Source organism: Boleophthalmus pectinirostris, unplaced genomic scaffold (genome assembly GCF_026225935.1).
Source record: "Boleophthalmus pectinirostris isolate CB_2022bp ecotype Guang Dong unplaced genomic scaffold, ASM2622593v1 HiC_scaffold_10, whole genome shotgun sequence".
Taxonomy (NCBI): domain Eukaryota; kingdom Metazoa; phylum Chordata; class Actinopteri; order Gobiiformes; family Gobiidae; genus Boleophthalmus; species Boleophthalmus pectinirostris.
In genome coordinates this window covers 25427739-25455612 of record NW_026570971.1, presented here as the reverse complement: position 1 = coordinate 25455612, position 27874 = coordinate 25427739, and the positions used below count along the sequence as shown (strand labels likewise).

The 27874-nt window shown below is 40.6% G+C and overlaps 1 protein-coding gene across 1 annotated transcript; it reads left to right on the top strand.

Moving 5' to 3' along the window:
* The first annotated feature begins 1155 nt into the window (after positions 1-1155).
* On the top strand, positions 1156-18516 carry LOC110157508 (phospholipid phosphatase-related protein type 3-like). The gene is made up of 10 exons (XM_055159428.1): positions 1156-1248; positions 3014-3199; positions 6710-6839; positions 8029-8224; positions 10152-10209; positions 14363-14536; positions 15707-16522; positions 17133-17469; positions 17501-18030; positions 18343-18516. The coding sequence occupies exons 1-10, from the start codon at positions 1168-1170 to the stop codon at positions 18514-18516; spliced, it is 2682 nt and encodes an 893-aa protein (XP_055015403.1). The 5' UTR covers positions 1156-1167.
* The last annotated feature ends 9358 nt before the right edge of the window (positions 18517-27874 follow it).

Sequence of the window (27874 nt, the reverse complement as noted above, 5' to 3'; positions counted from 1 at the left end):
GTCTGTGCTGACATTCCCATACAGAGACTCAGTGTTTTACGCCTATACAATGACTTTTATACAGAAACTATAGTGGGAGGCTACCGTGGTTTAGACTTAGCTCTTCTTCGTTGGTGCACGGGTCAACCAGGTCTCTTGGCACGTTGCACAGTCCAATCCGACTCCATCCAGGGTGTTATCTGGCTACCAAGTCATGACATCATCCCTATCAGCAGTTCTTGTCCTATTTAGTTAGTCTGCCTTTAGATAGATTGGAATATCACGCATTTGTCTTGACATAATATCTATAAGTCTCACAGCTGTGATCAAAGCTCTTATCTTCAAATGACCTCAGTGCAATAATGAACTAGAGAAGCCTAGTTATTTATCCTAACATATAGAATGCAGATTTTCCCACTCAATACATCACAGTGCGTGATCCTACAAAAAGCCGGCGAGAACGTCCCCCTCTCCCAGGCACAGCAAAGAGAAGCCCAAGAGAAGCGGGTACCTGGAGGGAGGAAGGGGACGTTCCCGCTGACAGAATGGGACACTCGAGCTGGGACTTTCAAGCCAGGGGGACGCTTGAGCCGGTATTCTTCAGTTAATATTCAGTATTCGTTAGCTGCAAAGTATTAATACAATTCATCCTACATAATGGATAATGGATAATGTTTCATTCAACTTTGTGATTTGGACTGGTGGCTCAGTGGTGGAGTGGTTCGCATTCTCGCTCGTCTTTTCCATTCAGTTCAACATCTGCATTTGTCTACAACAAACTGTTTGGAAAGATGTTACATGTTATTATTACACATCTCCAAATCTGTGAAAAGGCAACCCATATTCACAATTCTAGCAACATTCATCAATTTTTCACACAATCTTGGCAAGGCGGCTTACTCTCCATTATATAGCAAACTGAAAGAACTGAAGAAGCCGCTTGGATGAGAGTCAAAACATCTTCACATTAAAACCTTTGTCCAGTTGACAGAATTGAATCTTTTATTTGCTGTGGATCCTGGACTGACTGATTACACAGCCTACTTTCTAATATCAAACTTTGACCATTTTGAATCTGGCAGAAAGATTTGAAACTAAAATACACAAAATATGACATTATTGATTTGCCTGTTTATTCATTCATTTTCATTTTGTTTACCCACAGGTTCGGAATGGTCCCACCCCAAGATGGTGTCCCCCAAACACAAACCCAAGAAGAAGCCGCCCAAAGACAGCATGACCCTCCTGCCGTGCTTTTATTTTGTAGAGGTATGCTTTTATTTTGAAGCACGCGCCTGCCTAATGACTCATGTCAAATGTTATGCTATAGCTCATCTTCTAAAAACACTGTGAGTCACTTCTATACTTTGGCCTCTCTGGGGATGTACGGTAATTTGCTGTATTTATTATAGTAAGTGATTACAATTTCATGCATATAAACAACACAATTAAGGGGTTATGGATTGTTAAGTAAATCGAATTCCCTGATAGCAGTTTTAATCTTGTTGCTTCGATCCGCATATGTCCTCTAAATGTCTTGGCCGTTTGCCTGTCCTTACTAAATCAGGACTATTAAAGAGCGTGTAAGTGAATAAATGCCAAGCAGCTTTGATGTTACTCTGTTGAACAATCCAGGGAAAGCAGTAATTTCTCCATGGAGACAAGCAGGTGGCAGACGCTCCACCAAAAAAGTTAGATAAACCTGTGTTAAAGGACCACTCCACGACGATAGAATATGATAAAGATGTTTGTTGACGGCGGATAGAGGCGATGGCTTGGGGGGAGACTCGGGGTGGGGGCTCCATCTCCAAGCCAAAATGGTCACCCAGCTGATTCGGAACCCCACTTCCTTGAAGATGGTGCCTTCAGACAAGAGACACAGGGTGGGAATGGTGTTGGCATGACAGGCTGTATAAAAAGAGCTTCTGGGTAATTGAAGGCGTGGTTGAGATAAGCTGTGGCTGAGGTGTGGTCCAGCCCCTGAGCCTCAGTTAATCATATTTACTGCATATACTATTACGCAAAATTGACTCTTGTGATCTCTAGCCATGTTATAGTGCTCTTAATTCCTCAAAAACACACGCAGAGTTGTGTTTTGTTCACTCACAGTTTGGATAGCTCTTTGTTATTAATCTGTCTTCAAGTCAAAAGCTTAAAATGCTCTGTTCCACTTTGTGATGTTATGTAGTAGTAGTTGTCAAGTTAACAGCTACCATTTACCTTTAGTTCAGTAGAGATCGGCAACTCCAAGGACTGAAATTATCCAGATGATTCTAGTGAAGGTGTATGGAGTTTAAAAACACCATAGAAAAATTCCTGTATTATCACATGGCATCTGAAGGAACAGTGTGCGTGGGTGTTTTCTGTTTGAGAGAAGAACATGCTAGATTTGTGTGTAAAACATGTGTGAATGAAACAAAACACAACTCCAGGTCTGTTTGAGGATGAGGAAACAACATTACAAAATATAATACAGGCCCATTAAACTTAGCCAGGCTAGCGCCACCTAGTGCCTCCACTCAATTTCATTTCTCTCCAGTGACTAGGTCAGGAATCGGAATACACTAGACAGTTTGCAAGAATCCCAAAAGTTGTAGACCGCGCACCGGCCCATCAGCAAAGAGACGTCAAACTCAGACTTTATGGTACAGCACAACAGTAAACAAAGCGTTCGAGATGGCTGTAGACGAAGCCATACATTCTGTGTTGGCAACGATTTCCGAGATCAAGGATTTAAAGCCGAAACAAAGAGAATGTTTGAATTTGAAGAAAAGGTGAATTTTATCAAGGGGAAAGATGTTATTGCCCTTTTTCCTACTGGATTCAGCACATTACATACGACCAAATAGCAGCGATTGGTTAAATAAAAAAATAAAAAAACACCTACAGTCAAGCAAACAAATCCTAATGCTGCGAGATCAGACGGTTTCCATGAAGTTAAACCGGCTGATGAGGCTACTTTAAACTGGCATTCATAGTATTTATTTATGGTTTAACACCTGACTAATCTTTCTTAACATTTCTTTATGTTTAGCTTCCCATTGTGCTGTCCTCCTTGGTGTCCCTGTACTTCCTGGAGCTGACAGATGTGTTGTCCCCGGCGATGGTGGGTTTCCGTTGCTATGACCGCGACCTCTCCATGCCCTACGTGGAGGCGGGCGACGAGCTCATACCTTTGCTCATGCTCCTGAGCTTGGCCTTCGCTGGACCGGCCGCGTCGGTAAGTTATAAATACACCACAAATCAGGAGAGACAGATCTGATGTGGGTAGTGTGGTGTATGAGCACTTGGACTTTGAATAAATGTCAACAACAGCAGGACTACAAGAGAGTACAAGAGGTTTGGAACCATATATGGCAACTGGATTTCTGGTAGGGCTGCTACAAGTGAATCGATTAATCACAACATATCAATTATTGGGATAAGTTTCAACTAATTTAGTAATCGAATAATTGCTGGACTCAAAACATGCCATGAAAAGACACAATGAGTTTTATTACTCAGCGCAGTGAATTACTCTCATGCCATCTTCATTATTCAGAGCATGAAGATGAGAAACTGGTACATTTTGTGTTTTAGTTGAAATTGTCAAATTTGTCCAATGGTTTGAAATCGAGATGATTTACCTGCTATGCCAAAGTCATTTTCATTTGTTTGTAAATATACTCTGAATCAGAATTACCTCAAGCAGCTTCACTTTAGCTTTATCTGGGTAAAATTTTGTAAAAATGTCACGCTCAGAGGACTTTTGCATTCTAAACAATGAATCAATTAATCAAAAGAATAACTGCTATATAATCAATTACCAAAATCATTAGTTTCAGCCCTAATCTCTGGCCTAGTCTAATCGAAAATGATTCTTAAAATGCATAAACATGTAAGAGACAAATCCTGGGTCGTGCTCTTGCTTGTGTTGCATTATTTTGTTGCGCTGTTAAAAGAGAACATAAAACTGCCAAAGCTTCAGTCTGTTTATTTTTGCTGCCGAGAGCAAATTACTTGTGAGCAGCACATTTCTGAAATTCAGATGAGTATTTGCTTATCTATATTGCCGTTTTTAGCAATTATAGAAAGAAAGTTTTAGCACTAATACTAAATTACTGCACGACCCCGAATATCTCCAACAGTTAGGCTGACAATGCATGATGATGGAGGGGAGAGAGAGTGCACCTAAATGATGGATGTGATTGATTGAGACTGAGAAGCAAAAATAAATAGAAGAAGAGAGAAGCTCAATGTTCAGTAAAGTTTGAAATGTACAAAATGCAGCTGTCGTTCAATCAAAGAGAATCTGCTGTAATTGCAAACGAATGCAGGGACTTACTTCTCGATCCATAACTTGTTTCATTATTGTTTTATAGAATTGTTTGCAGACTAAGCCAAAACACAGAATACTGGAAGCGTTGCTGTTGTATCATGTTGAGTGGAGATTTACTGGAACAAAAACCACAGTCTTTGCAGTTCAATGACCTCATGTCTGCTCAGCTCTTGAGGATCCTTTGGGAGATGCATAGGCTACATTACTGTGCCAACATATTTTTTAAGAGTAAACTGGAAAGAAATTGTTCAGAATTTTCTTGTAAATGTAATCACCAGTTATTGAGATATTGGGAAACATTTTAATCTAATGGTAGCTACTCTAAGATTAGATTAGACCGATAATGACCTATAATGGATCATCACTGGCTTTGTTTACGTGCACCAAAAATGTGATCATTATCTGATTTCTGGAGTTATCAGATTACCGAAATATCATGTCAACAGTTGCATTTGATGAGAGCAATCTGATTTTAGGCTGTTCAGGTTTTGACAATAAAAAATATGCAAGAAATGGCAAACTAATCTAACAAAAACAAAAAAGAAAATGAATTGAAAAGAAAATGAATTGAGCTGAGATTGAGTTGAGCTGAGTTATTTTAATATAATAGGTTTGTCTTTGACTTCCAAATACAACAGTTACTCTAAAAATCGAGTGATTGTTTTTGATTTCTTTTGTGCATGTAAACACACACCACACACCAAAAATTATGTAATTATTGGGTTATCTGATTCATGAAAGGTACTGTTTACATAATGAGAGGGATGAAAATACTCCTTGCGAAAATTCATAGTTTGTCAATTTTGAGTTAATATATACATAATTTTGATATTTAGAGTAACAACAAGTATGATTCCAAGCAGCTTTGCGTACAATTTGTTTATCATTGCAAGATATATAAGACTCCCCAACTGCTACTTTCCTTTACAGTAGCATTTGTCCACATCCTTTAAAACACAATACTTTGTTCTTTGCATACCACGCGACAGAATGTCCAATATGCCACGCCAAAGCAAATCTCTGTCTACAATCGATGGACATGCTGATAATTACTCACCTGACACTGCAATAAACAGCAGAGGTCCCAGAATCAATGCACACATTCACTCACACAGTGGTCCTATCCATCAGAGCCATAGAAACGTACAGGCGCTCCAGCTCTCATCTATCACACGCATTCAAAGTGATCAGGGCACGACAGCTCCTAGCCCCCGGCCTCATCGGGACTCTCTCACTGTACAGCAGCCATCACCTCTGACCTTAACCCTCTCAGGCTCAAATCAAATTTTAGTAACAGGAAAACATCTGATATTTGGGGAAAATGATCATATAGGGTAGTAATGTACAATCCTGACTTTTTTTGAGAGAGACCTTCACATCCAATGCGTTCTGGGATGTTGCAGATTTGCAGCATTGGTCCGGTGTGGTAAATTAACACTGAAGACTGAAAATGATATGAACGCTAACTTTATGTGTATACCACTTTTCATAACAATGAAAACATAAAGCAGTGTCACAGAGCTTTACAGTGGCAGAACAACATCACTTTTTCGTGTGGTACTCCAAGAAACAATTTTTATCCTTTGTAAACAACAAAAGTACTTTGCTCTTCTGGCAGGCTGTTTGTGTGTAGCCGTTCTTGCAAAGTCTGCATCGTCCATGTTTATCAGTATGGATGGAAAAAAGGCTCCTGAGTAAAAAAAAGCTCATAAAATATGGATTTGGAGTAAGTAGGTAATTGGCATTTAGCTGTTGCAAATCTGCAACGCCTGCCTGGAGAGGGTTAATGCTGTTTATAGTTTCTTGTCAATATTGTAAAAAGTATAGATTATCGAAAAACGTTAAAAAATGGTCTGTACAGGATTTTTTTTTTCCTCCCCTCAATCCATTTCCAAATAATTTCTCTACTGGATCAATAAAGTTTATTTAAGTCTAAGTTCTAACTGTATTTTTTCAATTTTTTTACATTTTTATATAAATTTTATCATTCTATTTCATTGCATGCATGCTTTCATTTCTGTTTACACTGTGTTGTGTATTAAAGGTGCATTTGTAATCTGTAAGAGGTCAATCACCTGCATGTCTGCTGATGTTGCCTTGAATGTTCCACAGTACAGCATTAAACTTGGCTAACTTGCTTTTTCCCCCCAATTACAACTAACTTTTTTTTCTGTGTATGGAGGGTGGTGGGGTTGCCTCTCCATAGATCTGATTCTTAACTTAACCTGGCTGCACCACCTTACTGCCAGATTGTGAAACATATAGGCATAACCATATACAGGCAAACAAACCAATGAGGTTCATGGCAAAGAAGGCAGATCCTCTACTTGAAATGTTCCATAGTGTGTCTTTATAAGCTTGAATGGTTTCCAGTGGTTTCCCGGGTCTAATAGTTGGTGTTTGTGTGCACAGATCATGATCGGGGAGGGGGTCATGTACTGTATGCAGTCTAGACTCAAGTCCTGCCCCAAGTCTGAAAGCAGCATCAACGCTGGAGGCTGCAGCTTCAACTCATTTCTGAGGAGAACGGTGCGATTTGTAGGTGAGTGCTTCCATCTGTGTCAATGTGGTAAAAAGTTTAATTTTGTTGCAATTTTATGTCTTGCTTGTAAAGTTGCTATGGAAAGTGCCACTCACAAATATGCAGGCAATGCAAACAGGTATTGTTTCCAAAAAAAAATTTTTTTTTCAATCTTTCAGGATGATTTTGATTGGTGCAAAAAGTATTAAAATATTCTACAAAATTACAATTTGTATTTAAAAGTCCTATACAAAACTGACTCATATGAGCTCTTCAAAATCATACCTGGGTTTGTGTTTTGTTTCATTCACACATGTTTGAGTAATCTTTTATTATTAGTCTGTCTACATCTCCAAAACTCAAAATGCCCTGTTCCACCTTGTGATGTCATGAAGTGGTAGTTTAGTAGTAACCATATAACTTTAATTTAGTTATTTAGTAATTTAATTTAGAAACTGGCAATTCCAGGGATGAAATTAGTCAAATAATTGTACTGAAAGTGAATGGTGAATGATGTTTAAAAACACAATGTAGCACATTCTGTATTACCACATGACATCACAAGGTGGAACAGAGTGTTTTCTGTTTGAGAGAAGAAGTGAGCTGAAATATGCATGTTTTGTGTGTTAAACGTGTGAATCAGGCAAAGCACAACTCTGGGTGTTTTTGTGATGAGGAAACAATATTATAACATAGATCGAAAATAGCGTAATGGGCCCTTTAATTAAGAGGGAATACTGATGAAAACAACAGTATAGTATAATATTCTCTTCCTTTTAGGTTAAGCATGTTAACCAATTAGGAGTCACCAATTATGTATATTTTTATCACATTCTCCACTGTCTGTGAGGTAATATCATCTTACGCCAGTCATCTTTTACAGTGAGGCTGAACTCATTTGCTCCAAAGGTCTCTGGGGTTTAAATAAACTAATCCAGTGTGTTATGAAAGTGTAACAGGAATGACACAACCATTTATGTGAAATATCTCCAGGCAGACTTTCAGCTTTGAAGTGAAAAACATGATTAATTCACCTTGCCGAGATTTTTTCAAAGGTTTCATAACTCGACGATGCTGGAGTGAACTCAAGATCCTAGCGCAGGTGCTCAGAATTAACCGTCTCAATGTGAAGAAGCCACCAGAGGATTTCTGCTCATTTACTGCAACAGCACCTCATTTTCCCATCATGCTTTGTGTGTGTGTCCCTCAGGTGTGCATGTGTTCGGTCTCCTGGCGACGGCCCTGGTGACAGATGTCATCCAGTTGGCGACCGGGTACCACGCCCCCTTCTTCCTCACCGTGTGTCAGCCCAATTACACGGCTCCGGGCGTGTCATGTGACAACAACGCCTACGTGACACAGGACATCTGCATGGGCAAGGACCTGTACGCCATCATGTCCGCCAGGTGAGGACAGGGAGGTTAAAACAGGCATGTTAAAAAGTCTAAAAAGTCATAAAAGTGGTGTACAGTGTTTTTTTTTTTTTTTTTTTTTAAAGGTGCACTATTTACTTTTTATAGAAGTTGGCCCTGCATGTGCTTGTTTCACAGTGTGGAGTTCAACTTGTCTACTGTATCTCTATGGAAACAAGCAGGTCTATGGAGAGGCTCACAGTAAGAATTCAGGAGAAGAATAGATTTTTGACCACTAAAAACATTTGCAGTTGAATTCACCCAAGACGAATAGGTTCAGTGTGATTCTGTGAAACATTCTCTGCAAAGCAATAACATCTGAATGGACACAAGCAGATGGCGGACGCTCAAAAAGTTACATAGTGCATCTTTAAAATGTGGCTGTATAATGCTTTTTAAAGTGATGATAAAATAATTTGGGAGTTTATGAATAGTTCAGTTTTAGGGATGTAACAATAATCAAAATATATCGTATCGTCAAAGTTCTCACAATAATATCGTGCACCATCACAATATATCAAATCACAAGTCTCTTTGCTTAAATTAAGAGTTCTAGTGCAGCAACAGCTAAAAAAAGACACAGGGAAGTACATAGACCATGATCCTTTGCTCCATTTCAGAGTAAACTACAAGAAGAAATAACAGTTCTAAGCACTTTTAAGTCTAAGTTCTTTGGATTAAGTCTTGTCAAGGCATTTTAAGAGGAAAAAGTCACATATTCACAGTTTTAGTTTAGGTTAGGTTGCTTTATTCGTACCCGTAGGTGCAGATTTGAGAGGCAGGTTCCACATTTCACATTTCATTCATCCACAAAACACATATAAAAAGCCAATTACAAAATAAAATGCCACAGTGCTCCAGTGCAGAATGGCCTGCTCTATAAACGATCAGCCAAATTCATCCATCACGCTTGGCTAAAATCACACAAAATATTGTACCGTGAGATTTATATCGTGAAAATATTGTACAGAGACATTTGGATATTCTTACATCCCTAATCGTGAGCTTTCCCACAATATCGCAATAAATATCGTACTGTGAAGTTCATACTGTGATGATATCGTATCGTGAGACTTGGATATCGTTACACCCCTATTCAGTTTAGTATTATGCTTTAATTACTGGCATTTCCAGTTATATAAATACAATTGTAAAACTAATACTTGGATTAGGTATCTGTCGCCCTCTTCTGGTAACAATGAGGAAGACAAATGTTGAAATCACTAATTAGCAGCACAGTTATTACCAACAGGACATAAACAAACACATTCTTTAAAATACTGTTGCAATTTGTTTATATTTTGAGTTTATTTGTGTTGTATTTGTGTTAAATATAATGATACTGTAATAGTGAACAGGGCAACAGCAGAAAAACAAATGAGGCGTATGACGAGCAGAGTGCACTGGGATCCCTGTGTTAATAGAGTGGATACAGAGATAATCCTGCATGAATGAATAGCCATCAGAGGCACTCATTGGATTCATTGGCCATAATCTACAGGTCTTAAAGTAACTGCAACAGCTGGACCATTAAAATGTATTAGTGCAATTAACATATATACCTCTCTTAATAGCTTAATCACTTAAAGTCTCTTATATTACACAAAATTAACTCTTGTGATCTTTAACCTCGTCAAAAACCGACCTGGAGTTGTGTTTTGTTTCATTCATACACCTGAGTAATCCTTTATTAGTATCAAAACCAACTCCAGGTATGGTTTTGATGAGGAAACATTATAATTTATACCAGAAAATAGCATAATATGGGCTGTCTAATAGAAGGTAAACACTTGACACTTTGCAATCAGATCTGCTTTTCTCTGCATGTTTTAATGAAGTCTTATCTTGGCAAAAAGTCTTTATAATTGCTTGTTATCCGTCTTATTTACTGTGAACATATTTCCCTTTTCTCTGCCTTCAGGAAAACCTTTCCTTCGCAGCATGCAACCCTCTCAGGCTTTGCTGCTGTCTACATTTCCGTAAGCAATCCTTATTTAATACTTTTCAATAACATCTGTGTCTTAAAAAAGCTGCTATGGTAAAACTTTATACTTTAGGCTTTACGTGGGGCTCACCATTAAAGTATATTTGGACAGGTGGTTGGACCGGTGTGAATCTGGTAACTAAAATATAACTAAGAACGGAGAGAGGCAGGAGTGACAGATTTCTCTCTCTTTCTTCACTGTAGAATCAACTCTTATAGGCGATACTTCTTTACAGCTCCAATCTGACTGAACAATATTCACAGTATCTGTCTATCTATAGGGTTGAAGAGTGGAGAGAGACATTCAGCAAGTTATCATAGGCTATCAACGTGTCTGTCTACCTTTTTATTTCATTCATAAAATACACTCAAAACTATTTTAAAAACCCAATAACAAAACAAACAAACAATAATGTAGTTAGAATAGAATAGAATAGAATAGAATAGAATAAATCGAAAGGAATAGACCTTTTTCACAATGATGCAAGTGCCGTGATTTAGGGTAAACGTCACTTACATTAATGCTTTTCTGTGGCAAAATATCTGTGGAAATGTCTTGCGTATTTTTCACCAGCTTCATAAATTTGACTAGCCAGGCTGGCACCACCTAGTGCCTCCGCTCAATTTTATTTCTCTCCAGCGGCTAGGTCAGGAATCAGAATACACTAGACGGTTCGCAAAAACCCCGGAAGTGCGAGTTCAGGCACCAGCCAATCAGTAAAGAGCCATACATTCTGTGTTGGCAACGATTCTCGAGATGGATTTAAAGCCGGAACAAAGAGAATGTTTGCTGAATTTTATCAAGGGGAAAGACGTTATTGTCCTTCTTCCTACAGGATTTGGGAAAAGCTTAATATAACAGTTAACCCCTTTAGCAGTGCAATACATACGTCACAACCAAATAGCAGCGGTTGGTTAAATGAAAAAAGTACCCGGCTCCTGTCGAGCGAACGAATGTTAATGCTGCAAGGTTAGACGGTTTCTACGAAGTGAAACCAGCTGATGAATCAGGTTATAAATCTGCCTACCCATCACCAAATCTTCATCCATCAAGGTTCGACAAAGGACATAATCTGTCCATGAAAAATGTATCCACAACTATCAAGGTAAGAAAGACGAAATCGTGAAGGCAAACAATGACTAGCATTAGTGAACTACTCTACTACACTGAGACATTTCCATGATATTTTGCCATGGAAAAGCATTAACATAAGTGACGTTTACCCTACATCTCTGCACTTCACGTCATTGTGAAAAAGGTCTGTGGAGAGAAGAAGTTGTCATCTGCCCTTTTGAGCAAATCCCTATGTATTTCACAGTAAAGATATATTAAAAGCCCTATAATACACAAAACTGACTCCTGTGAGCTTCTCACATGTTTGAATAATCCTGTGTGAAATCATCCAAATGACCCTAGTGAAGGTGCATGTGTTTCTGTATTACCGTGTGACATCATAAGATGGAACAGGATGTTTTCTGTACTCAGCCTAAATATGCAGGATTTGTGTGTTAAACATGTGAATGAAACTAAACAACAATGCAGGTCTGTTTGTGATGAGGAAACAACATTATAACATCAGAAAATAGTGTAATATGGGAGCTTTAAGGATCTATAACCATGGGCAGGGTAGACCAAATTCTATATTGTCTCTTACACGAAATTGCAAAATTTGAAGAGACAGAATGAAATTTTCCTTTGCTACAGAATCTACCTGGAAATTAGAATGTTAATCACTCTCCCGGTGCTCCCACTCTTGTCTGAACTATCCTCATTAGCCACAATAGATTTGTTGCCTGCATAATGTTAAAAAGTCATTATTTGGCTTTTGGGAGTTTGTGGTCTTTCCGCAGACAATCCCTGGACCAGTTCCTATTAAAAGTGTAACTAGACTGCAACTTCAGACTCTGCTACATTTCTTCAGTATTAAATAAGCGCTGACAGTTGCAATATGTGGACAGTAGTGTGCGTGTATCATCTTTTTCTGGCCACACACACTAACCAGGCCCCTCTGGCTCCTATAAGCAGCTACTGGCCTCATCACTGCTCCACCGAGCCCAATGCACTCTCATTAAAACTCACAATTTCAGTCTCGTTGCTATGGTTACGAGGTGTCAAAATTCAGGCGAAGTACCCAAAACTTATCTTGCTTTACATACAGTGCAACACATGGGATTTTGTAAATGTGGAAAGCCGCAAATGGCCTTCCTCTATTGTGTTGTAAAGATTGACAAGCTTGTTAAGTTTTCTTGCATAGGCTGCCTCCCTGTCCGTCATCTGTCCTTCACCGCCTTATATAATCAAACAATGGTGCAGCCTGAATGTAAAGATGTGCTCTCTCCTCTTCAGCACCTATCAGATCTTAATCCACAGTTGTCAAGTATACGGTTAGCTCTAAAGAAGACATTTTCAGTCAAAGTAAACCACCTGAAAAGAGTCATAAAAGATGATTTTACAAAGATCTGGCTTCAAGGTTCATTTTTGATCTCCTTTTTCTCGTTTGGTTTGTGGTTGGCTAAATGGATAGACCACTACTAAAAGACTTCAAAATAGTCTTCACAAAACCGACAGATATTTGACATTTATCTTCAAGGGCGTAGGTTTGATCTCAACTTTATGTTTTATGAATTCATATGTTTTATGAATTCTTTCCAAAAACACACAGAGTCTGGGCAGGTCTAAAATAAGTGAAAGGTGATTTCACTTTTCAGTTCGCAAAATGTACACTTTGTGCCCATTGCCCTTCTAAGGTGATTCTTTAGCTGATAACAGTGATGTAGAAGTTTGTAGCAGATTTCTCTTTGCTTGTTGGTGATGAGATATTTGTGAGGTCATGTCCAAACATTTTTCCATGGAATATTGTCAGTAGAGTCGGGCTGCTAACAGAGCACATGTGTAGGGCTCTGTTTGGGAGGAGCACATGTGGTGATGGTTGCTCTTTTTCTGTGGCGACTCATTATAAGACAAGTTTAATTGAAGATGAAGCCAAGTAAGTTACTTTTGAAAAGTGTTTCAAAGTTTGGTGCACAGTGTCTTCACTCACGCCTGCTCAAGACGCCATCTTCAGGTGCGGCCCTGTCCTGCCGCTTCCCCAGTTTAGGCTCCTGGCACCACTAATGACATCACTCTGTGGCAGCCAATGAAACAGCAACGTGGGCAACCCTGTCTTCATATCACTGAATACATCTCAGAACATCTAATAAACAAAATGTGAACTTAAACATGTTAAATTAATACTATTGAGTTTGGAAAAATATCAGAATAAATAGATATTTTTGTTTATTCAAATAAAATGGCAAATATTGGAAGGGACTATTTTGTCTTCCCCAAATATTGGTTGTGACATGTCCCCACCGTCCCTATGCTGCAAACCTACGCCCTTCTAATCTAAATTTGTGGTAATTTTCTTTATATCATTTGGTTGGATTAGGGTTAAACTTGCTTAAAAAATGTAATCTCATAATGTATGTGTATAGGCTTGCAAATACAAATGCAAATACTCAGCGTTTCCCACAGGACTACGGTGGCACAGCAAATCCTTATTTGAATAATTGCATGCGTACATGTTTGAAGTAAATGGCCTCTGATAATATATGCCTCGATTAATGCAAAAGGGCTGAATAAATATTAAACGGTATGATAATGCAACAAGCAAAAATGACTTTTTTTCATACATAAGAGCAAAGGTTAGAAAATGGAGGCCAACATAGTAGTTTCCTCTATCAAAGGTGCATTGTGTAATTTTTCTGGTGGAGGGTCTGTCAAATGCTTTTCTCCATGGACACATTATTGCGTTGTCTATCTTTCTATCTGCATGGAGACCAACCAGACAAAGTTACAGGTTAGATCTGTGGAGAGGTGACCCTGCTCACAGTCAGACTGCCTGTTTTTCTGGTTATTTTTGAGAGATAAAACCATCTGTAATTGAATGAATGTAAGATAGTGTGGAACATTCCAGGCAGAGCAATGACATATTCATAGAAACAAGCACGTGATGGACCCCCAACCAAAGATTTACGTAGTGCACCTTTAATGGGAAATGCTGGTACTTTCACATTACTAGCTGCCGTCATAAATTTTTTAATACTGCACACACAGTATTCACCCTGATCCTGTCCTTCCCGGTCATACTAAATGTTTCTCTCCACAGATGTATTTCAATGCCAGTATCAGCAGTACCACTAAGCTCCTGAAGCCTCTGCTGGTGTTTGGGTTCTGTATGGCGGCGGGTTTGGCCGGGCTGACACAGATCACGCAGCACCGCAGTCACCCCATAGACGTGTATGTGGGATACCTCATCGGAGCGGGCATCGGAGTCTATCTGGTCAGTATTTATGGATGTCAGATTACTCTCTATTCCTCGATGGTGGGCGCACAAAATAACAATATGCTGATTTTGGGTGTGATAAGGACCTTCTCACCAATATAAATGATCAGGTTTGTCATTTGTGAAGGGCAGGGGTTTAAACAGACAGTTAACAAGATGTAACCAAACAGAAAAACCTGAAATCCATAATTCATAAGCTCTTTCAACTAATAGTTATTGAAACAAAAGTGAAAGAAATATTAGCGTAGTTCATTAGTGTTGGAACTTTATAATAACAATAAGGGATCAGTGTTAAATAGCACTTTTCTGGACACTCAAAACATTGCATTATTCATTCACTCCACACTTGGTAGTGGTAAACTACTCTTGTAGCCACAGCTGCCCTGGGACAGATTGACAACTTATGCAGGTGTTTGTTTCATGTGGCCCCAGTAATTACAGAGATATTAAAGGTGCGTTATATAACTTTTCTGGCTCCATTTGCTTGTCTCCATGAAAATGTTATAGGTTAGCCTGACCTGCCCTTCAGTTCAATTTTTAAACTCTTAAAAAATTGATGTATTCACTTGAACTCAGCCCTTTGGACAGATTCCAGCTTACAATATGTTTTTTCTGCTTTTGTTAAGGCAGAAGTTCAGAGTCAGTTTTCAGAGAGGTGATAATGACTAACTATCCAAACATAGTTCAGATGTTTGGCTGTTACTAAACGGAGCCATTGTATTTTTCTCACACCATCACAGCGTGTGTTACAAATGCCCTGTTTGTTTCATCTCTTTGATTAGCTCTATGCTTCTCTCTCTCTGTGTGTTCTTTTGGCAGCCTATATATAGCTGCTTCTATTACAGAAGGGGCGTGAGAGAGCGAAGCAATAATCCGATAAGAATTTGCTGGAACAATTTCTCAGTTCAATTTAAGAAAACTTGTCTTAGCCATTAGCCATGCTTTCCACTCTCTCCCATAGACCCCTTTTCTGAGCTCTTCCTCTATCATTGCAGAGTAGAGTGCTTCATACTGACCACACACTGCACAGCAGAGGGGAGCATGGCCTGTTTATGCGTTTGCTGTAAATGAATAGGAGCATTTACCCTCCCACAGATTAGAGAGAGGCTTTCATGCTCGTGTTGTGTCTTAACGTGGTTATGTCTCCCTCCTCTCTCTGTTGTGTAGGCTGTGTATGCAGTGGGGAACTTTAAAGCCTCAGAGGAGGACGCTCCGTGTGTCTCTCGGCTCACCCTGGCCCAGCAAAAGGACCTTCGGGTGCTGAGTCAGCGCGGACATGACTCCCTGTACAGAAAGACCCCGAGGGCGTCTGAGAGCAGAGAGGAGCTGGGGGCCGGGCTGGGGGCCGGGGGCCGCAGTAAGGTCCGCAGAGAGAAGGCATCACTGGCCTCTTTGAAAAGGGCCAGTGCTGACGTAGAGCTGCTGGCCACCAGGGGGCCCATGGGAAAGGAAACCATGGTGACATTCAGTAACACCTTACCCCGAGTTGCCAATGGCAACAGCCCCATCTCACCCTCAGATGAGCCAATCCCTACACAGCGTCACATGACCTTTCACGTGCCCTATGACTCTCAGAGGTCACGGCAGCTGGTGTCGGAGTGGAAGCAGCGGTCCCTGGAGCTGCGCAGTCAGAGCTCTCGAGAGGATGAGGATGGTCCTGACAGAACTGACGGAGATGAAGGAGCAGCAGGAGACTCGGAACAGGCCATGCCCTCCTCCCTCTACCCCACAGTACAAGCCAAAGGCAGCGCCACTCCAACACCCCCCCGCGTCGCCATGGCTCCCCCACTGGTCCACATCCCTGAAGAGGCTACTCGCCCACCTCCTGTCTCTCCAAAGAGTGCCAAGACCCGAGCGAAGTGGCTCTCACTCCAAGAGGGGGGAGGGACGAAGGAGCCGAGCCCTGGGCCCATCGCTGTCTCCACTCCCAGAGTCCCCAACACCCAGCCCAGCCAGCCGCCCAGCCAGCAGCGAGTCACACAGGTGATCATTAAATGAGCACTTCAAATCACACGAACAGCACAAGCATCAACTACTATAGATTTTCAATTTAACATCACGTGGCACGCAGCCAGCTGTAAAATATACAGCTCAAACAGGAGGCGTGCTGCTGCCAACTGCTTCATACCTGTGATTAATGTTGTTTATAAAACATACACGCAACAACATAGAGCTGGCATTTCACTAATGAGTATTCAATGCACTGCTATACTGTCAGTGGATTTCAAAAATAAATTATAGGTGATAAAATGTAAGTCAGTACCTTTAGTGGTGACCGAGCCAATTAGTCGATTCTGCAGTCTTTTACAAGATCACTTTTCTCACCTTGTAAAAACTGTTGACAAAGCACACCCAGCAATAAGCCCAGGGGAACCATGAAAAAAAAACATCACAATATTCCATTAGATAACGACCTAAAATAACCCGCAGCTATCCACCATATAATCCTATTGTATGCAGAGGAGAACAGAAGGCATATATTGAATTCAAAGTTGAAGCTGCCTACAGTTCAGTTTAAGTTCAGTTACGTAAAAAAGAAAAATAATACTTTGGCACTTGAATTCATCTTGACTGTATCTGTCTGTTTTTCCAGGTCATAGCGATGTCCAAGCAGCAGGGCTCTGAGGGCTCATCGTCTGGAGGCGGCTCTTCCTGCTCGGAGTCTCCTTATTACCGGATCCCCTCCGACCGGGACAGCTGCAGTGGGAGTAACCCGGGAAGCATCGCCGGGAGTGGGAGCATCGTCACCATAGACGCCCACGCCCCCCATCACCCCGTGGTCCGAGTGTCTGCCCCAAATGGGAAACCGTGGGAATGGAGGAACACCATCAGCGGGAACATGATCAGTACCGACCCATCTGGAGACAAGCATCGTGGAGCTCTGCAGCGCCAGGACAACGTGAGCCAGTATCGGGATTACAGGACTCCCGGTCAAAACAGACTCCCACTCCTCTTCAACAGGGGGCAGTGTTGAGGGCCCACCTGAACCTCCGGCATTACCTACCTCTCCTTCTCCTCTACCTCCCCCTCCTCAGCTGTCTTCCTCCCCGCTCCCACCTCCTCCCTCCCCATCGCCGATACCCCCGCCGCCCCCTCACTCAAGCTCCTCCCACATGCCTCTGCCTCCTCACCCTAGCTCTGCCCATTTGCCGCCACCTCCTCAATCAAGCTCCTCCCACACCCCGCCCCCTCCGCACTCAAGCTCCTCCCACACGCTCCCTCCCCCGCCAGCTTCCGCCCACATGCCCCCGCCCCCTCACCCCAGCTCCTCCCATTTGCCCCCGCCCCATCACTCGGGCTCCTCCCACAGCCCCACCCCTCCCCATTCAAGCTCCTCCCACATGCCTCCCCCACCGCACCATGGCTCCTCCCACTCCCCTACGCCGCCACACTCGAGCTCCTCCCACATGCCACCCCCGCCGCACCACAGCTCCTCCCACAGCCCCACCCCTCCCCACTCAAGCTCCTCCCACATGCCACCCCCGCCGCACCATAGCTCCTCCCACTCCCACTCAAGCTCCTCCCACATGCCCCCACCTCCGCTCCCGACCTCTTCCCCGCTCCTCCCCCCTCCGCCCAGCTCCTCATCTTCCCCACTGCCCCCGCAGTCTTCCAAAATGCCCCCGTCGCCGCGCCTGCCCTCGCACATGCACCACCCGTCTCACGTCATGCCCCCGCCGCCCCACCCCTCCGCTCACATGCCCCCGCCCCCTCTTCCTACCTCAATGCACTATCACCCTTCTCAACTACCCCTGCCCAAAATGTCTACATCTCCTCACCCGTCCTCCCAGATGCCCCCGCCGCCTCACCCCTCCACCCTTTTGCCCCCTCCGCCTCACCCCGACCTGCTCATGGACAGCCACAGCCAGGCAATGTCCCGCAGCTCCACGTTGCCACGGCGACCATCCGGCTCTGCCCGAAGCCACACGGAGCAAGAACACTACTACAAGACGCTGCAAAACGAGCGGATGTTATAGTAGATCCGAACCAAGACTTGGCTGTATCATTTTTTATATATAAAAACAAACAATTGTCAGTGTTTCGAAAGCCAACATCAGCTTTATTTAAAATGTGAAATTGAAGAGACAGCAGACGCAAACCACAATTGGGATGTCAGACGGCTCGTACACAGCTGGAGATCAGGTTTTCCCCGCGTGCATGTTCTGCCTACAGCCCGGACTCTACGACATCCACTGGGAATCACTAAGACAAGAAGTCAAGAAGCATAGATAATTACAAAGTTTACCCCAGATTTTGCAAACACAACACTCAAATTTAAAATCATTGTGGCTGTTTAAAGAAGATATTGAGATATAACAGTAAATCTTGTAGGATTTGCTCGATTAAAGTCCCCTTGAGAAATCCAGGAAATTAAGGCAGTACAAGGTTTTCCACATGTACTGCCAGTGCTTAGAAAAATAAACATAACACTTTATACCCAAATGGAATCTCTGAATGAATAAGCAGCAGTTTAAAGTATTAGCCGTGATCAATAAACAGCACTGGAGCTGCATTTTAAATAAACCAAACCAAATGAGGGAATTTCATTTTTGTACGCAAGAAATTTCAGAAAGAACTTGCCGCTTGTGGGAATAAATGAGTATACATAAAACGTCTGTTCACAGATTGGATTATTGTTTTAGAGGGGGCCAAATGCAAAGAGAGGGGTCCCTGTAGAAAAGAGGCGAAGAAAGCAAAACAACTCAAGCAGTCAGTTCTTTTGCAAAGATAGAAAACCTGCTTTGGAGCTTGGAGCAGTGCTAAGGAGATTAGCGTTTGTTCCCTAGCATGCCATTCCCCCGTAGCCGTGTGCACTGGCCCTTTGGTACCGCAGAATGGGAGTCTTAATCGAAGCCCATCCACTGAAGCAGCAGCCCATAAACCACATATGTAACAGGCGGAACAAGATCCTGGCGGGACCATGCTACAAGCCGTGTAAATCTATGTTAACATTTATGGCAACAAGCGCTTACAATGCCTACTCTATGGGTGTGCTGCTAATGATGTTACAGTCATGATGTTTCAAGCCCTGTAAAATGTATCCATGATTCCACATGTGTTGTTTTGAGCCCTTTAAGTTATGTACAGACAATTTAATCTCACAAAATTGAACAAAACCTGCGCCCATGGTCAGTGGAGCTCAACAGAAACCTGACGATATTCCAGAAGTCAATTTCCCATTCATTTCCCATAAAATTGACATAATAAAGGTGCATTTGACAACATTTCTGGTGCAGGATCCACTACCTATTTGGAGATGTTATTGCTTTGCTTGGAATGTTCCCACGTATTGCATTAAACATATACAGTAGTAGATCTAAAATTTATTCATTACGGAGGTTTCTATTGCTCAAAAATACATGAATTCCTATTGCGAATAAGGGCGAGTCTCCATAGATCTGAACTGTAATGTAGCATAGTGCTGTAACCTGCCTGTCTGTTGTGATAGATAGCTCTAGTCTATACTGTGAAACATTTTAGACAAAGCAATACCATTTCCATGGAGACAAGCAGGTGGTGGACCCTCCTCTAAAAATGTTATGTAGTGCTCTTTTAAAGGTTTAAAGGCCTGACAGAGGTTACACTGTGGTAGCTAATGTCTATAACGCGGCTGTTTTAACTCATCAGTTCATAAAGTTTAATAGATTTCAAATAAAACATTCATAGGTCTTGTAGTCATTAGTAACAATATATCTGATTAGCCCCGAGCTAGTGTTCAGTCTTTTTCAGTCTATGGAATAAATTATTGGCAACTTTATCTCTGGAACCTTGAAATCACTGTTGAGCTCCATTTGTTGCAAAAAGGTGAAGGATTGGAGTCAGGGTGTATAAAATAACAAGCATTTTTATCTGTGGACAAAAAAGAAAAATGCCTTTATTTCTAGATAGCATTTCAAGTAAGAATGTAACAATTCACCATAACATACAGAGAGTTGTAATTTTAGGAGAGCACATAACACAAAATAAATAATATTATAATATAATATTTTGTTTTGAATTGTTAATAGGAACAGTGCTATTTTCCCACCACTCAATCAATAACATTTACAACTCTGTGTATGTATTCATTAAAGGTGCGTTATGCAGCTTTTTGGTTGGGGGTCCGTCACCGGTTTGTTTCTACGTATGTGTCATTGCTCTCCTTGGAATGTTCCACAGTATAACTTTAAACAGCTCTACCTTATATTTATTAAATTACAGGTGGTTTTATAGCTCAGAAATACCTAGAAAATCAGGCATTCTCACTGTGAGCGAAGTCGCCTCTCCATAGATCTGACTTGGAAGATGTGTTCGAGTCGTTTTCGTTACAGATGCAGTGTTCATCCACACTAATCCGATTGAAAATGGATCCAGAGCCAGAACGATCTGGTGCAGCCAGCTCCCACAAATTCATCTGAGTACGGATCAGATCCAGCACTGTGTGGACACCTGAAAACGCTGATATGCTGATGTAGGTCTATGCACCGCAAAGTAGCTAATTCACCGCCAAAACACTAAGAGGCTATCATATATTCATATATGCAGACGTATAATCTCTGAAAAGTTTCACATGAACCATCTCCAACACGATAGAAGCACAGAAGAGACTCACCATCAGCAGAACACCCCTCGGTCACAGAAAGAACACATATAATCCACTGAGTCATGTCCTTTTTTAAGTCCAACAGAAGCTGAACCGCATCAGTACACAAACGTAAACAAATATGCTCAAAGCTGTGTGGATAAGGAAGGTTTGAGGACACAGAAACGACATGTGTGGACACAGATCATTTCCGATTCGGTGATACGATGATACGCAGATTTGTTTCAGTGTAAACAGGGTTTTAGTCTGGCTTGGTCTCAATGAAGATAGAAAGTTTTAATACCATACTGTGAAACATTCCGGAATACATCTCTATGGAGAAAAGCATTTGACGCACCCTCCACCAGAAAAGTTACACAATGCAGCTTTAACATTGACAGTAAATGGCTGAAGATTTAGCATCAAATACAAACTATACAGAAACCTATTGAAAACCAGTTCACCCTGTAAATGCTTAAAACAAAACTAATGCCTTTAAAATTTATAGATTTTGTACAAAGAGTTCTTCCTTTATTATTTGATATTTTGCGTTAGTTTTGTATGGAAAAGTGCTTTGCTTCTGTGAACGATCAGAACACATCCTGAATCTGTGTGTTAACCTGACTGACTTCTGAAGGATATTTGTGATAGTGATAAGTGCCAGGAGAGGTGCGTTCAAAGGCAGTTGTATTATGTAGTTCAGCTCTGTGTGTGTGGAGCTGGTAGTTTTGTTGGTTTGTACTGCATGTGTGTACTACGGGCGTGTATTTTTACTCCAAGATGTACTTCAACTTTTGACTGACGGACATGCTGCATCTCAGTGCTGGTGATGAAAATTGTACTACCTTCAACCCTCATTTTGATTGTACAATACTTGATATGACTTAATCTTATTAATGCTGTTACTGTGGCTCTTTTTACAGGCTGCAGTTTTTTATCTGTGGTGACGTGTAACAGTAATAATCTTATTGAATAAAAAAGGACAACTTTGTAACTGAGCGTCCATTCTTATCATTGGGTGTAAAAAAAAAAAAAAAAAAAAACACTGTTGAGAAGCTGAAAGCCATTGATAAAATGAAAAAATTGTTTAAGCAAAATAGTAAATATAATGTCTAAATAAATCTTCACACTTTACATACTTCACTCTCACTTTTTGTTCAAAATCGAGCACCTAAACCAGGCAAGTCCAAACTATGGCGTGGGGGCCAAATGTGGCCCCCAGACAAATTTTTCTTTTTCTTTTCTTTTTGAAAATCTACCTTGATAAAGCTAATATTTAATATTTAGTTTGTGGTTTTAAGGATCTTAACATGAATAAAGACTGGTGGCTCATTCTAACATGTTAAACATGCACATATTTCAATTATTCACTGTACTGAGCACCAGTCTACGGCCCTCGATCGGCCCTCTGCCTCGTCTGTGTTTAGATATGTGGCCCTTGATGAAAAAAGTTTGGACACTCCTGACCTAAACAAATCCATGAATGCTCGTATTGATCACAGACTCCTGAAAATGTGTTTTTTAAATCCATTTTGTGTTTTTTTCCCAGAGTTTTCAGACAATCTTGACAGATAGCTGTTTGCCATTATGAGCATTGTGCCTCCATGATAACTAATAAAGATTCCATCAATATACATACATTAGATTAATAGTAGATTATCCCCAGCGTGATGCTACTGCAAGGTCTTAGTACAAAACATGAATAAGTTAATTCTTTTGAGTGGATTTTGAGTGTTGGGTGAACAGGTATGGTATGATGTATGTCCTATAGTATTTACTGGAGATAAGGCTGATCTTGTCCTCTCTTGGATGTGTGCTTTACCAACAATAAATTACTATGTAATTGTATCAAATCCAAATCCACATTATTTATATAGCACATTTTACAAACAAAACAGATTCCAAAGTGCTGCCCAGAGATCAATAAAATGAAGACAACAAAAAGGTAAAGCTAAAGTTGGTCGTACCAGTCCTAAAACAATAAAACCACTAAAACCAAATTAAACCAAAAACCATAAAATAGCAGTAAATAAGTAAAATAGATAAAATAAATAATTGACTCAAAGGTCCACACAACTCATGTGGTGTTAAAAGCCAGAGAATAAAAGTGTGTTTTAAGACGAGACTTAAAACATTCCACTGTGGGGGCTGTAGAGGGGCACAGCGTTCCAGAGCATAAGGCTGGCCACAGAGAAGACCCCGACCCACCTGGTTTTAAGTCTTGTTTTAGGCACCACAAGCTGGAGCTGGCCCTTGGACCTCAAAATGCACGCGGAGGTGTACATTTTGATGAGGTCCGAGACTTACCGTAAAAATAGAAACTGAAACGTTGCACAAATTCAATCTTTTCCAGTGCTGAAATTAATAGATGGGATTTGAGTATCTGAGTCTCCTGTATCAGTCAATACTAACACATACACACACTAACATACTGTACATACTGAAAATGTACACTGACCCATATTTGCTGGGCATCATGGTCTGATTAAACAGCCACTCCACAGTAAACTAAAACTGCCATTTGCTGTATGTATTAGGTTGGTATGTGGTAGTACATTCTGAAAAAAGAAAAACAACTGTTGGTCAGTTCTAGCTTTTGACTAATGTTATTTGAGAGAGACTTGTTTAACAGCACAACTCAGCTCACCCAGTGTAGTTCCAGTAAGTTTTTTATAGTTAGATTGTGTTTAAACAAAGCTTGATTTACAGAATTGCAGACAGAGAGATGCCTTCAGTTAGCTCCTCTCTTGGGGAAAGTATAAATACACTTTTATTCTGAAAAAAAAAAAAACTTAACTGATATCCTGAATTGATTCCTAAGCCTGTACATTTTAGACTGAACCATCAACACCTATGAGGCAACAGTAGAGACTATATATAACATAGGTAACCCGCTCGCCATGTTCCACGTAGGAAGTGTACATGGGGAAGCTTCCAGCTCCATCAACTCTGGCTCCAGTTGACTTAACATTGAAAAACTGTGGCCCCTCTCTCTGTAACTGGTGCAGTGAGCCTGGTCATTTTGGTCTTCATATGTTTGTATTAACCTGCTCTACATGATCCTGGTGTTTTTATTTCACTATCTTCTCTGTAAATAAATTCCTTCTTTATACAGTCTGTGCTATGAGGCAAGAATGTAGTAACATTATCACACAGCACCACTGGGACTACCGTAGTTCTTCAGGCATAAAAATAGTCTCCAGGTCAGTGTCACAGTAATATAGTGTAGTAATGAAAAGTACTACTATATCTTGCTCATTGATCTGAGTGGTTTCTCATTCATGTTCTCACAGATTGTAGCGTTCACACCAGATGGATCGGCCCTTTCACATTCGCAGTGAAACATTTGTTGTTTTTTCCTGTGGGCTGCTGGTGTCACTTTTCCATAATGAATTCAGCTCGAGAAAATTTGGACAATCCCAGATGACCTGCAGAGAAGTTGGACGTGTCTCCCACAGTCTGTGCACTGGAGCGTGGAGGGGGAGAGCTGGCTTTGTGTTAGTAGGTCAGATTTGATACAGCAGTTAACTCTCAAATGGACAATGGACAAAGCTATTATTCCATGTTCACTTTGACCCTACTAGTAAATATCTGCAACTCAATTTGATCTCATACATTGTAGTTGTTTAAGGAATGCTCATTGCTTTTTTACATAAAGACAATGCAATTTCCTGTCCATACAGGAAGCAAATGGTTGGGATAGATAAGGTGGACGTTAGACAAAAATATCTTAAAAATTAAACAAAAGAAGCCAGTTAACCTTTTTATTTGCTGGACCAGTTTTGCTGAACATGTTTAATAGAGGTGTGCATTGCCATGATTGTGATTATGATTATAAAAAATCGATTTGGGCACATTTTGAATCAATTCAAGAATTGTGCAATGTAGTATATATCACTTACACCCCTAATGTCTAAGATATCTGTCAGAATACTTTTTGGCTAAATTCCTAGACAGTATAAAGATATAAAGACACACTAAGGGAGCATTGACATCATAGACGAACTTGGAGCTAAGTTCCATATTAGGAAAAGGAATTAAATTAGGGACACATAACAAAATAAATACAGGATCACACCGATAAACATTTTAAGACCAAAATGAGGAGCCTGACAGCAGCAGTTACAGAGAGAGGGTTTCTCAATACAAAGCAAATTGGCGTCAGAGTTGATGGAGCCAGAAGAGTGCCTATGCTCAGTTTCTGTTTAAACTCACTTTCACTTTAAAATCTCAGTAGATCTTGATAGAATGTTATAGTATGATATGTGACTACCCCCAATCTCAATAAAAATGTGTTCCTTGAAAATGAATTGCTTGTGGGATTTAAAAAATATAACATTATTCCTCTTGTAGCTTCTATAAAATGAGAAGAAAGCAGCTGGGTCAATTTTCTAACCCAATTTGAGGTTTAATCTGATCTGGTGGAGCTGAGCCGAAAGTGATGCTCTAGATACAGTGAGGTGTGTATAACTATGCCGTGTGTCCAGCCCTGCACTGTGGAGCACTGAGCTGTGTGATTGGGAGGGGGCAGTGGGGGGTACAGATGGTGCACCGTTGCCCCGGGACAGTCACTCCTATATCTGACTCATACTACGCACACGGCTCACAGCTCATCCCCCTCCTCAACCCCCCTCACCCCCTGTGGACGCGTGAAACAAAATACAACATGCATAGTGTTACAGTGTTGGCCACTTTGATGGGGTTATTTTTGGAAATGGTGTGAATAGCTACAGTAAGATACTACATGATTTAGAAGGATCATGTTTTTGTTTTTGTATTGATTGATTTTTGTTTTCCTCTCTGCTGACGTGCCTCTAAATAATACTAAACCTCATATTCACTGAGGTGGTACTTTCAGTTATGTATGTTTGTGTAAAAATGTTCAGTGTTCATCTGCACCAGCAACAGTTCACTGATTCTGAGGGGTTTAAAATATGTTTGTAGTCCGTATTGAACTTATAACAGCAGGTTCTTGCAAAATAATACAACCTGAATATAGAAGCGGCACTCACTGCAACTTCCAGAAAAAGGTGAAGAGAATGAGACACTTCACATTAGAGGAATTAATTGGAATTGATTGGGTCTTAGTTCACTCTGTTGATTCATATAGAAATAAACAAATAATGTGCAAAATGTGCCCATAGGAATTCATGAAATAGGTTAAAAAGTTAAAGCTGGGCCGTATTTTTCCTGCTGGAGCACCTGTTTGTCTCCCTGCCTAAAGATGCTATTCCTTGGCTAAAATGTTCCACAGTATGGCATGGAAATATCTATGTTTAATTCACCAATTTACTAGTGTTGTTGTTTTATTGTGTGATGGAAATTTACTATATACTGTGGAAAGATTTCTCTCACTCTGTCTTTGTGTAAATGAATGTGATTTCTAGCTTAGACCAGACCAATCATTAACACTGTGTCTGTGAAAGTTACTCAGCATTAATATGTATGTAACTTGTATTTCTGTATAAATACTCAGAGTTCAGATGCTCTGGAGGAGAGAGTCATAACTCAGATGCTCTGGGGTGGGATGCTCAGAGCGAACTAACGTGGGAGGGACATGCTGCTGGAGAAGAGGCTGCTGGTCCCTGGCTCGAGCAGACCTAGGCCCTGTCCATATCTGTTATTCAATCCGATCCAATCCAACTTTATTTGTGTAGCACATTTTACAAACAAAATAGTTTCCAAAATGCTTCACAGAGCAATGCAACATTTTACTTTAAAAAGGTAATAAAACAAATAGAAAAATAAATAAAAAATAATAATAAAATCAATGAACAAAAATAATAAAATCAATACATAAAAGCAGTACTAAAAAATAAAATAGATAAAAACTATAAATAAATAAATAAAATAAAAGACACAGAGGACCAAACAACTCACATGGTGTTAAAAGCCAGAGAATAAAAGTGGGTCTTAAGACGAGACTTAAAACACTCCACTGTGGGGGCTGTTCGGACTTGGGGGGGGGCGGCAGAGTGTTCCAGAGTTTGGGGCCGACCACAGAGAAGGCCCTATCCTCCCTGGTTTTAAGTCTTGTTTTAGGCACCGTGAGCTGGAGCTGGCCCTCGGACGTCAGAGCGCGTGCGGGGGTGTAAATTTGGATGAGGTCCGAGATGTACTGTGGGGCCAGTCCATTCAAAGCTTTAAAAACAAACAATAAAATCAATTCTGAAATTAAGAGGAAGCCAGTGCAAAGATGCAAGAACTGGGGTAATGTGATCACGCTGTTATAACAAGAACAAATCTTTCTCAAATACAAAGTTAAAAAAAACAACAACTGAGGCACTCAAAAAGTACAAAATCATTAAAAGCCTTTAATACCACATAGCAGATACAGTTAAAATCACTCCAACGTGTTCCAGCCCTTCCGCCTTCATCAGGGCAAACTCAAGATAGATATCACAGTGCAGATTTAAAGTAATAGGTGTAGGTCACATGTTCACAGTGGGCTGGCTCCTCACAGTCCCCTGGTGCATGATGGGACATGTAGGCTGAACAGATTTTAGGTACAAGCTATTTAAGTTCAAATATAATACAAGATATAAATAGTACAAATCCCAACAGCCAATATATAGAATGATACAAAAAAAATAAAAAATCCAAAAGTGCTACAGAAATAACTCTAATTTGTATAATATTTTAGAGGAGTAATCTTAAACAGTTTCATGGAGATGAAGATGTAAAATTGGAATTGATTACACATTTTCATAATTCCAGTTTTACATCAGATCTGACCTGTAACGTAGACTGGTAGTGATGGTTGCCATGGAGAT